General features: G+C 41.5%; 1 protein-coding gene across 1 annotated transcript in view; it reads right to left on the bottom strand.

Moving 5' to 3' along the window:
- Positions 1-2116: 2116 nt before the first annotated feature.
- Positions 2117-12679, bottom strand: part of LOC125426255 — a 33091-nt gene continuing 22528 nt past the window's right edge. The window contains exons 11-15 of the mRNA XM_048484516.1: positions 11824-11940; positions 7878-7982; positions 7473-7575; positions 3603-3673; positions 2117-2625 (exon numbers count right to left, since the gene is read on the bottom strand). Coding sequence (XP_048340473.1) covers positions 2117-2625; positions 3603-3673; positions 7473-7575; positions 7878-7982; positions 11824-11940 — 905 coding nt within the window. The remainder of the gene's footprint in view (positions 2626-3602; positions 3674-7472; positions 7576-7877; positions 7983-11823; positions 11941-12679) is intronic.

Raw genomic sequence — 12679 nt, 5'->3', positions numbered from 1 at the left:
TTAAACCCCACTGATTTTCATGTGAAGAACTAAAGCGTGATCCTTTACCTGGGAGTAAGCTTGGTTGCTGGCAATGGGGCTTGCTTCTGAGTAAACCCTCCTAGGGTTGTGATTCACCCATTGGAAGAGTTGCTTCAAAGCAAAGCCACCGACTACCACCAAGCTTCCTCCCGACTAACGCATGCCTTGGAGCCAACCTTTTTTTCTAAACTAAAACCTCAGTATTCAGGTTAAATTGCTGTGTTGGCACTTTGCGATACATAAGTGGGTTTGGGGTTGCAATTTGGGCACTCGGTCTCGAAAAGGTTCGCTATCACTGCTCTAGTGGATGGAAGCGAAACTAGAGGCACCTTTTCCAGCTGCTGTTCGTTTCATTCAAGGATGTACCAGAAAATAAAACTTAAATGAACTGGTTCAACAAGTTAGTTATTTTGCTGGTGTGATATGTCAGCTATATCATAATTATATGGGACTGTATTTATCTTAATTTACAGGCTGATTCTGAACTTTGCACATGTGCAAAGCACCTCCCCCCTCTCTGCACCTGGGTCAGAGGGTGTGGCTTTCATCTAGGCTTGATCTGCTGCACTGTTCTTTCTTTTTTGGAACCATCTCCCTGAAACAGAAGTGGGAGGAAATAATCTCACTAGGTTTATGGCTGAACACACATGAGAGATGAACTTCTGTTCTCAAGTGTCTTAAATGGAACCCACTGCCAAGTTTAGATTTTAAAAGAAGAATTTGTAGGAACAGTTGCAGAGAAGCCAGAATGTTTCCACTACAGTAAAAGGAGAAGCCACATTTTGATGGAATTTTCCTGTCTTCTTTTAATTAAGCCGTTTTTGTATAGATGCCTGTGAAAAGGTTACCCAAAGCTGGGTGACTTACCAGTAACGTACCAAAACCTGGATTCCTTATCCAGATACTCTCAAACAGCTGAGATTTTACAATTTTATTAAAAAGAAAGAAAACAAAAAGATAAGATCAGTTCTCAGCTCTAGACAGTTCTAAGTATTAAAAAACAATTCAATACAAGGCTCTTTAACCTAAGGCAGAAGAATAGTAAGACAACAAGAACAACGAGAAAATCTTAAGAAGAATCTTTTAGCAAAACAATCTCCATCTAAAATGGTGTCAGGGGTTTTATAGAATTGGCTCATCTAGACCACTTGATCAGTAATAGACCTATTGGGTGTCGATAAAGTTGAATCTTCTGGATCAGTGGTGGCGAGCCTTTGGCACTCCAGATATTATGGACTACAATTCCCATCAGCCCCTGCCAGGATGGCCAATTGACCATGCTGGAAGGGGCTGATGGGAATTGTAGTCCATAACATCTAGAAGGTTCACCACCACGGTTCTAGATGGTGAGAGAGATGACCCCCACCTGAGCATTCTTGGCAATTAAGCCCTATCTGTCCCTTTTAGAATATGGCCCGTTATCTAAAGAATAACACCACTTAAACTAAACACAAACACAGTTTACAACTTTAGTTAGGGCAAATGGTTGCATTGTAAAGACGTAGCAAAACCAAATGGTTGCCCCATAAAAAACCCAATATACAAGATAAATGATCTCTAAGTAAATTTAAAGGAATATATATTTCCTTCACAAAGCCTTTTCAAGGTCTGGACCTGGACACCGTTTCTGTCTGGACTAACTTTTTTGTGTAATTCAGAAGTATTTGCCCTACTTGTTGTTTATGGTACGGTGGCCTGGCATTATGGGAGCTGATTTGGGAAGAGCTATTATGTGGAAAGTTCTAGTTTGCGACAAGAAGTTCAAGTTGTGCTTTTGATCTCTCCAGCTCTTATCAGCCTTATAAAAAAAAGCAGTGCTTCCTGTCATATTGATTCCTAGCCATATATCAGACAGATGCTTAAACCACCTTTCATGGTTTGATGACTGCTCTGCCTGCACCCTTTCAAATATGCCAGGCCTCTACACTTCTGCTTGTAGAATTTATTCAAATTACTCAAACTGAGCCTTAGTACATGCTGCTCCCATCCCACAGGCAAACCTATCATTCCCCAGTGAATAATACAGCAGTGAAGACTAACAGCCAGACAGTGACCTTTATTGGACACTCATTACTGTTGTCTTGTATTTTGGGGCTCAGAGAATGATGCACATGACAGATTCCCTATCTCTCCGGGCAGGAACTATCCCAGGAATGCCATACTGGGCATCTTTAAGAGCAGAATCATTCTCTTCATGCACAAGATGACTCCTTGGTGCCTCTGTGATACCTCCTGGCTTTGGTCCTTCAGCTACCTTGTCCTCTGTCCCCTTATTGTCTCCCCCACCTGGGCTTTTAGCTCTGATGGCCAAAGGGCCACCCACTTCCTGGTTGGGTCCTAGTATTCTTTTGCGTGCCCGTCGAGTGCTGCCCCGTCTCTTCTTTGAGCTATGGAGGTTCACTGAGTGTGTCACCACATTCTCTATCTCAGACAGACTGGAGGCCATGGCCCGATGCAGGTCCTTGCCATCATCCTCGGGGTGGGCAAGAACAGACTCAGCACTTTGTGAGCGCAGCGGAGCTAGGACGTCAATGGCAGAGCTCAGGACCTCTGGCTGCTCCTGGCTGATGCGTTCCATTCTGGCCTTCATGTTATTGCTGAGGTCTGGAGAAAAAGCAAAGGAGGAGGGATAATATACCAAGCATTGGAAGCCCCTATTCCCTTCAGCCCCAGGCTGTAGACTCACTCCAGCTACACGTAAGGGGGGGCTTGCATGATAGTTGTGGCATGATACTGCAGAGCTTGTAGTGGTGGGATTTTTATAAAGATGAGAGCATGTGAGGATTCTTTAGCATGTGAACAAAGGCAGCATAGAACAAGGAGCTTCCCTTTGTCAGTGAGGCATCAACAATCCTGTCCCAAGGCCACATTCAGTGTGAGAAGAGAACCCTTACTCTGTTAGACCTCTCTTCTGAAGTCATGTGGTGTGGAAGAAATACGTACTAACAAAAACCTGGCCCAAAATATTTTATCACTTGTATTAATGATAGTGCATAAGACAGTAGCATGATGTACTCACTCCAAGGATCACCCTAACCTTGAGAGACCTATACTTGACCAGGCATAATTGTCAAACCAGGAAAGAGCAAAAGAATGTTAATGCCAGGCAACAACTATTCAGATGCCCTCACTAATTGATTGTGCAACTTCATGGTTTCTTACATATGCTAAAATGGGTGGATTCCACTCAACACATGCAAATCACACTCACTAATTGCACCCTTTACACTTGTTAACCAATGCAAACGGTTCTTTCTCCCACTCTGGACAATCCACAGGTATATATACTCCACTTGCTTTACGACCATCAGATCCTCTGTATGGGAGGGAAATGGTGCCTGGAGACAACTCCTTCTCTGGGCACCCCCACCCCCTAAGCCCTGCTTCCTGGCTTGCATGGAAGTCAGTGGCATGGCCACGCCCCGAGCCCCACCCTTCCCTGCTTTTAAAAGCTGGCTTTCAAAGCTATTCCAAAGTAAGAGAACTCATACCAAAACCCTTTTTGAATTAGGCATCTTACCCTGCAGACATATGCTCACCAGTTTGCTCTTTTCTCAAGCTTCCCAGACTCTATTTCTTACCCTGCACTTCTGCCACTTTGAGCTCTCCATCCTCATCAATCTCCACTGTCTCCTGCCCAGTCTCAATAATTCTGTAAAAAATGTCAGACAGTTTTCCCAGCTGCATGATGTGAAATACTTGCCACACTGCATTCCTGTCAGCCAAGCCTGTGCACACACATCCACACAGAAGCATTCTTCATGACTGTCCCCCCCACCATGATAAAACTCCCTCCCTCTTAAAACCTCACCATATTGTCTATATTCTAGAATCTTTCAGAAGCATCAAAAGACAGGTCTTTATGTGCTAGCTTTTGATGGATACTGAGGTGATACTTGGTGAAGAATTTTAATGTATTTATTATCAAATTATTTTCAGTGCATTTTTTTAGTATATTAACAGGTCTTAGATATCGTGGGATGGATACACATTACAAATTTCTAAAAATACATTGATTGTGGAATTAAAATACTTGTAAATGATAGTATTAAAAAGGTCACAGATAGGAATTATTCTTTGAGCATCAGTGCTGAGGTATGTTCAGTGCTCTCATCAATTATTTGCCGAGTGAATAAAATAGTAAATATAGTTGTAAGTGATAAAAAAACAGGAAAGGACTGAAAACGTTAAAGAGATTTAAGTTCAAAAATATTTTAAAAAACAGAGAAAAATTAGCAGAAAGAAGTACAAATTCAAAGTGTTACTCTCTTCCTACAATGATAAACTCCCATTTTCATTCTGGATACTAAAGATTATAAAAAATGGCAAAGATCCAGAAACAATTTCAAGGTATTAACAGGTCTTGGAAAAAAATCTAGTAGAAACAAGTTTAAAGATGTTTGATCTCCTTAAAAGAAGTTTAAAAGGGAAAAGGAGAAAATATGCTGACAGTTTTAACTATTTAAAAAGCTCTCAGAAAGAAAACTGAGGTATAAGACTAAAACAATGGAAAATATATTTAGGCTAAATGCTAGTAAGAATATTAAGAACATAAGAACATAAGAACTAGCCTGCTGGATCAGACCAGAGTCCATCTAGTCCAGCATTCTGCTACTCGCAGTGGCCCACCAGGTGCCTTTGGGAGCTCACATGCAGGATGTGAAAGCAATGGCCTGCTGCTGCTGCTGCTCCTGAGCACCTGGTCTGCTAAGGCATTTGCAATCTGAGATCAAGGAGGATCAAGATTGGTATCCATAGATTGACTTCTCCTCCATAAATCTGTCCAGTCTCAGCTTCCTTTTAAAGCTATCCAGGTTAGCCAGCCATCACCACCTCTCCTGCTTGACAGCATATTCCAAACACCAATCACACGCGCTGAAATTGAAGAAGTGTTTCCTTTTATTAGTCCTAATTCTTCCCCCAGCATTTTCAGTGAATGCCCCCTGGTTCTAGTATTGTGAGAAAGAGAGAAAAAATTCTCTCTGTCAACATTTTCTACCCCATGCATAATTTTATAGACTTCAATCATATCCCCCCTCAGACGTCTCCTCTCCAAACTAAAGAGTCCCAAACGCTGCAGCCTCTCCTCATAAGGAAGGTGCTCCAATCCTTCAATCATCCTCGTTGCCCTTCTCTGCACTTTTTCTATCTCTTCGATATCCTTTTTTTTGAGATCACGTGACCAGAACTGAACACAGTACTCCAAGTGCGGTCGCACCACTGCTTTATATAAGGGCATGACAATCTTTGCAGTTTTGGTATCAACTCCTTTCCTAATTATCTCCAGCATAGAGTTTGCCTTTTTCACAGCTGCCATGCATTGAGTTGACATTCCCATGGAACTGTCAGCTAAGACACCCAAATCCCTTTCCTGGTCTGTGACTGATAGCACTGACCCTGCTTAAGCGTGTATGTGAAGGTTGGATGTTTTGCCCCTATGTGCATCACTTTACGTGCTACATTGAACTGCATTTGCCATTTCTGAGCCCACTCACCTAATTTATCAAGGTCCGCTTGGAGCTCTTCGCAATCCTTTGTGGTTCTCACCACCCTACACAATTTGGTATCATCTGCAAACTTGGCCACCACGCTACCCACCCCTACTTCCAGGTCATTTTATGAATAAGTTAAAGAGCACTGGTCCCAAAACGGATCCTTGGGGGACACCACTCCCTACATCTCTCCATTGTGAGAACTTCCCATTTATACCCACCCTTTGTTGCCTGTTCCTCAACCAGTTTTTAATCCATAGGAGGACTTCCCCTCTTATTCCTTCATTGCTGAGTTTTCTCAACAGTCTCTGTTGAGGAACTTTGTCAAAAGCCTTTTGGAAATCCAAGTAGACAATGTCCACTGGTTCCCCCTTATCCACATGTCTGTTTACACCCTCAAAGAACTCTAGTAAGTTTGTAAGACAGGACTTGCCTCTACAAAAGCCATGCTGACTCTTCCTCAGCAGGTCTTGCTTTTCTACATGTTTAATAATTTGATCTTTAATGATAGATTCTACTAATTTACCAGGAACAGATGTCAAACTGACTGGCCTGTAATTTCCTGGAGTCCCCCACAGACCCTTTCTTAAAGATTGGTGAATGACATTGGCCATCTTCCAGTCTTCTGGGATGGAGCCTGATTTCAGGGATAAGTTGCATATTAAAGTGAGAAGATCAGCAATTTCATGCTTGAGCTCTTTAAGAACTCTTGGATAGATGCAATCTGGGCCAGGGGATTTGGTAGCATTTAGTTTATCAATGGCTGACAAGAACTTCTTCCTTATCTACCACTATCTTCACTAGTTCCTCGGATTCACCTCCTAAGAAGCTTGAGTTTCAGATGCAGGAATTTTCCTCACCTCCTCTTGGGTGAAGACAGATGCAAAGAATTCATTCAACTTCTCTGCAATCTCCCTGTCATCTTTTTAGCACACTTTTTATTCCTTCATCATCTAACTTGGGCCTACGGCTTCCCTAGCTTGCTTCCTGCTTTTGATGTACTTGATGGACTGTTTGTTGCTTTAATAGTCTTGATGTTCGCAGCCATGTGTTCCTCATAATCCTTTTTTGCCTCCCTTACAGCTAACTTGCTTCTCTTTTGCCACCATTTGTGTTCTCTCTGGTATTCTTCATCAGTTAAGTTGGACTCCATTTTCTAAAAGACATCTTTTTTTTCCTAATAATTTCCTCAACCTCCCTTGTTAACCATGGTGGCTTTCTTTTGGACTGGGCACTGCCTTTCCTAACCTGCGGAACACATTCCAGCTGAGCTTTTAAGACTGTGTTTTTAAATAACTTCCAAGCACCTTGGACATTTTTTACTCTCTTAATTTTCCCTTTCAGCTTCCTGCGCACTATCCCCCTCATCTTTGAGAAATTTCCCTTTCTGAAGGCAAATGTAACTACGTTCGTTCTAATATTCTACTCATGTGACTAAAAAGTGGCTTTGTACTTCTGTCCTTTATTTATCCTTCATCCTTCCTGAAACGATATCTGAGCACAACACTGAGGGTATCTATCGATCTATCGATCTATCGATTGATTTTATAGACCGCCCAATCGCTGAAGGCCTCTGGGCGGTGTACAATAACAGACAGTACACAATAAAATACAAGTTATAAAATACAAGTTGTAAACATTAAACACTAAAATCCTTTAAAATCACAATAGCAGCATTATCATAAAACCCACATATTGTTACAAAGAGGTAAAAACAAAATGTTGATTTGACTCAGAAACAATGTTTGTGATTAGCAGAGTTTTTGTTAGAATTGTTGTTCGAATTAATTTTTATAATGCTCGACCTTGATTTGTTGGAAGCTATCCTGAGCTCAGCATTTGCCAAGGGAGAGTGGGGTAAAACTGTCATCTGTAGACACAGTCCAAAGAGAGGCCTCACGTGGAGTTTGACTATGAGACACAGTAGCCCATGTCATTGGACCCATCCTGTCACCTCACCTCTTGGTAGTTATCCGCTTGCCATTGATGCACTTGGTAGTTGTGGAGATGGAATGAAAACCAAGTCCCATTTCAGCACCAGGTCCAAAGGTAGTGAAGAAGTCTAGAAAATAGAATAGCATCAACATTGAGAGGTACATGTGCCACTCCCACAGGCCCCAAGAAGCTTTCCTCAGCTATGTTACAGCAAAAGAAGCTGGCAGGTATAAATGTAATAGGAACAGATGGTCTTCATACTTTTGGAAAGCATGGATGAGTTATTATGAGCTGATGGAAACAGAAAAAGTTGGGACCCAAAATGCAGAAACCAAAGACTGAAAATCACAGAAGACAGGCTCTGGCTGCAAATGACATGTACAAATAGGGTGAGATAGATTGACACTGGGTTCTCTTATATACTCTTACCTGTCAGGCCTGGGGAAGCATAGGAGTAGTAGGAGTAGGTGACACCTCCTGGAATGATCAGCTGAGATATACTGTCATCCTGATCTACAAATGGAGAAAAGTCATCTGGAAAACAGGGACAGACTTATCACATGTGCTCTAACAATGAGAATGACATTTATTATAACAATGCACAATATAATCAAAATAATAATAATATAAAAATAATTGGTTAGAGTGTTGGACTACTGTCTGGGAGACCCAGGTTCAAATCCCCACTCCACACTCCACCACAGAAACTTGCTGGGTGACTTTGGGCCACTCATACAGTCACAACCTAACTCAGTTTACAGGTCAATTGTGAGGATAAAATGGAGGGATGATGTAAGCCACTTTGGCTCCCCATTGGGGCAAAAGACAACATGGCGTAAATGAAAGAAATAATAATACATGGACCAGTTCACTGAATACCTGAGCATGGATAAATTGATTTCAGTGAACTGTGGTTAACAATTCAGCAATACAAATTGGCAATTATACTGCATCTGGAAGGGAAGAAGGAAATCCTTTGTAACATTCAAGGAATGGAAAAGAGCAGAATCTTGCAGTTAGTTGGACCTGCAAGATTAGAACAAACCTATTATCTAAGGAAGCCTGGCATTCTTCCTCTATTCTTTTCTACCCACATTTCCAAAGTTAAGGAAGGTCCTATGTAGTGGTATGCATTCAGTAACTGGGGAAAATGGCTTTTAAAACTGTAGTCAGTATCCTGATCCCTAAATAGCAAATAAATAAATAAATACATCTGGGAGTGTTTTAGGATCACTGGCTACAACACTAGAAACCCCTTTGAAAAGAGGAAACCCCTCCTCTGCACTCAGGTTTAAATCCCACCTGTTTGTCTCCATTGTAGCCTATGAGAAATTGTTCCAGGACTCCTGGGGTGGGGGGGCAGTGTTTTTTAAGGTAGAGGCTCCAAATTTTCAATGTAGCTGCTGGTGACTGTCTTTAAGGTACCACCGAATTGGGTAAAGATTGGGTCAGCGAGTCCAATTCTATAAGGTCCCATTTTTCCTCTATTTTGGGGCCATAAAATTGGATCCCTGACTCAATATTAACCAAACCTGGTGGGGGGTTGTAAGGTGAGTTACCAGCAGCTGTGCTGAAAATTTGATATCTCTACCTTTAAAAACTGCCCACCTCCAAGCGTTGGAAAGTTTCTTCACAGGCTCCAATGGAGATGAATTTTGGGGGGATTCCCAAAGAAACCCTGTAAAAACCCATACCAATATGGATACTTGGGAAAATTTGGGAATCCTGAAAAATTTGGAATCCAATATACTCAAATCCAATTTTTCTTTGCACACCCCTGCATTGTACTAGCATTGTAGGTCTGCATAATAAATCAACAACAAATCCTCAAGCTTAATCTTTTAGCCTCTCAAAGAGTTACGGCATTTATTTCATGGATGTAAAATTTTGTACAGTCCCTAAAGGGTTTAAAGTACTGCTAATAGGACTGTCCAGTAGGTTCATGGTTATTTTCAGGATCTCATAGTCTTGAACTTAGAAATTCAAGCACACAATCTGAATCTGTGTGCACAAGATGCTTTGAATCTATGCACACAAAAGCATTAAGTGGTATCACTGGAGTATTAGGGACTAATCCCATGATTGAACTGGCTGCCATAGGCAACTTGTCAATTAACATTTGGGGGGCGGGGGGAAGCACCTTCCAGTGTTTGTAGAAGAAATGGCAGTTGTTGGGGACTCAGGTAAGGAAAATGACCCTAATGTGGTTAGAACCTGTTAAAAGGCACTCCTTCCCATCCACATTGCATCCAAAGCTGTTTTGACTGTGATCTTTCCCAAAAGATTGTACAAAACCATGTTGGGGAACCACTGCAGCAAAACAGGAAAATATGGAAACAGGACGGACAGATGATGACATCATACAGATGCTCCTGACAACAATACTGTTGTAAGGAAGCCAAGGTGGAGTAAAACATCTGTGTGGAAACAGCCCATCTCCACCCTTATCATTCAAGTTTTCCTTTCCTTCCAGGTATATGAGTCAGGGTCCCTTGGTACTTTCTGCATCTCTGCTACATGTATGAATGGCAAGTTGTAGCCTATTAGGTTTAGCAAGTCTGCTCTATTCTCTGGGTTTCCGACAGTAGTATCCAGCATGGTCTAAACTCTAGAGATCTAGACCTGAATTCAAACCCATGTGCCCAGCCCCAGCCACAAACATTATCCTTGATAAAGTAACACTGTTTCTTGTATTGTCAAAGGCTTTCACAGCCGGATTCAACTAGTTGTGGGTTTTCTGGGCTGTGTGGCTGTGGTCTGGTAGATCTTGCTCCTAACATTTCACCTGCATCTGTGGCTGGCTGTTTCTAACCCTATCTCTAAAATGGGAGTATTTATTTGTTTGATTTTGGACTAGTGATGACTCCTTGCCAGTTGTACTTGTAACCCCTATGATCAGAATGGGTTGACCCAGAAAGGGGTGGAGACTCTAAGCCTCAGAAGGCTGCAAAACTGGTGAAGTTGGAGGAAGCAAGGCTACCAGGCTGGGACCTTGATTTAATCCGTTATAAGCTCTTAACACCTTGTTTAAGGTAATTGCCAAGTTGTTGGGAACTAGTGGGAAGGGAGTTGCTATAATTGTAATTGTTAGAATTTATTGTTTCAGGGCTTGCTATGTATGTAGTTGATGGGAGTTCGTTTGGGGACCTTCATCATCTTGGATCCCATTTACCAAGTCTCAAAGGCCTCTTGGCAGCCTTCATTTGCAAATTCTTCTGGAATACTGTCCTCAGAGGCAGGTAAGGTCTCAATATAACTGATAAATGCAAAGTCCAATTCCTGCTGGTGGTTGGCTTATGAAGACTTCAGAGGCTTGGTAAATGGGATCCAAGATGATGAAGGTCCCCAAACGAACTCCCATCAACTACATACATAGCAAGCCCTGAAACAATAAATTCTAACATTTACAATTATAGCAAAAATAACCAACTCCCTTCCCACTAGTTCCCAACAACTTGGCAATTACCTTAAACAAGGTGTTAAGAGCTTATAACGGATTAAATCAAGGTCCCAGCCTGGTAGCCTTGCTTCCTCCAACTTCACCAGTTTTGCAGCCTTCTGAGGCTTAGAGTCTCCACCCCTTTCTGGGTCAACCCATTCTGATCATAGGGGTTACATACTCTTCTGTTGTTTCTGCATGTGGACAATTTCTGTTTATCCTAGCATTGCCTCTTATAGATGCAAAGACAGTCACAGTGACAAAACAGTCTTCGGACTGAAATTTTTTCAGTGGTTTCTCCTCCTCCTTAGCACCCCCTCACCTCTACCACCCACAGAATTTTTGCCAGGTTTTTTAAAAAAGTATTAGCTGCTGCTATATTGCTATAGGTTTATAAATACAATTAATAATAATAATAATAATAATAATAATAATAATAATAATAATAATAATAATAATAATAATAATAATAATAGTGTTTTAATACACACATCAAAAAGCCTGTGATTGGTGATATGGGTAATGGCAGATAGGAAGGGAGGTACAGAAATCCATATCTCCCCGTATACACTTTTCCCAAACTCACTTTTGGCATGATCTTTTAGAAGCAATGTTGCCAAAGCAAGTTTGAGGAAACCCACAGTGGAGCCAGAGAAAACCTAAACATTTGGCAGAAGTACAATGTCACATGGAAACCAAAATTAAATCTGCTGTGGTTTTGAAGAAATGCAGAGAAACAGTTTCAGAGATTTGTAGAAGGATGAATTAAACAGAAATGCACATTCTAAAAATTCCTGCCAATTTCAGTGATGGTATGGCTTGTGAAGACCTTTATCCTATATATTAGAGAGCTGCTGAAAATTGGCCCTGGCCAAGATTCACCTGTGTCAGACTACTTCTTCTGTTTTCTACTTCTCCCCATGTACTAACACGTACCAAAGAGTTGTGTGAAAGGATCTTGTTCTCCAAAGAATTCCCTGAAGACCTCATCTGCATCCCGAAAAGTGAACGTTAAGTCAGAAGTCCCATCTGTGCTCTGATAAAGATCAGTTCCTTTCAAGAAACAAATAAAATGTCTTATATTTGGATCACATAGTTTCAGCAGGCCATGGTGCTCTCAAGGGTGGGAAGAAAGAAGGTAAAGGGGGAGGGAGAAAAATATCTCAGGCAATTATCACTTTTCCCAAAGCAAGTTACTGAGCCAGAAGGAAAAGATTGTGGCTAGATGGGAAGAAAGTCTTTGGTCATCTGAATACAACTTAGGAAACTATGAGATACTTTATTCCATTTTATTAAAAGGGTAGATCCCTGCATACATCTTTTAAGAACAGTTACCAAACAAGAGGGAAGCCACCAAAATAAATGTAAAACAAGAACAGCATGTCACGGATGCAGAGAAGAGTTTATCGCTCGAAGTGAAATACCATTAGATGTATTTTGAGCCAAGTAATTCTTCATCAGGGTAACACAATGAAAGTTCTACCTCCAGCAGTAGCGGTGTAGTGCCCATAGGACAAGGTGGAGTGGCTTCTACAGGCAATTGCTGCCCACTACTGCTGTGCCAGGTGTATTCAAGTTTCCCCCTCCATTACTGAGAACTCAAAGCCTAATTTTATTTGCAATACCCACCATGCCATGATTCTTCCTAACCACTTGAGGTGCTCTTGCTGTCCCAGAGTGACTGACAGAATAACATTCAGTAAGAATGATTTTGTCAGGAAAACAAATGTATTTGCCAACAAGAAGATACAAAGGGAGGTTCTGTAAACTCAGCACCGGTTAAGTAAGATGA

This window comes from Sphaerodactylus townsendi, linkage group LG02, assembly GCF_021028975.2.
Source record: "Sphaerodactylus townsendi isolate TG3544 linkage group LG02, MPM_Stown_v2.3, whole genome shotgun sequence".
NCBI lineage: Eukaryota > Metazoa > Chordata > Lepidosauria > Squamata > Sphaerodactylidae > Sphaerodactylus > Sphaerodactylus townsendi.
Note: the sequence above shows the minus strand (reverse complement) of the source record. Positions and strands in the feature narration are given on the sequence as shown.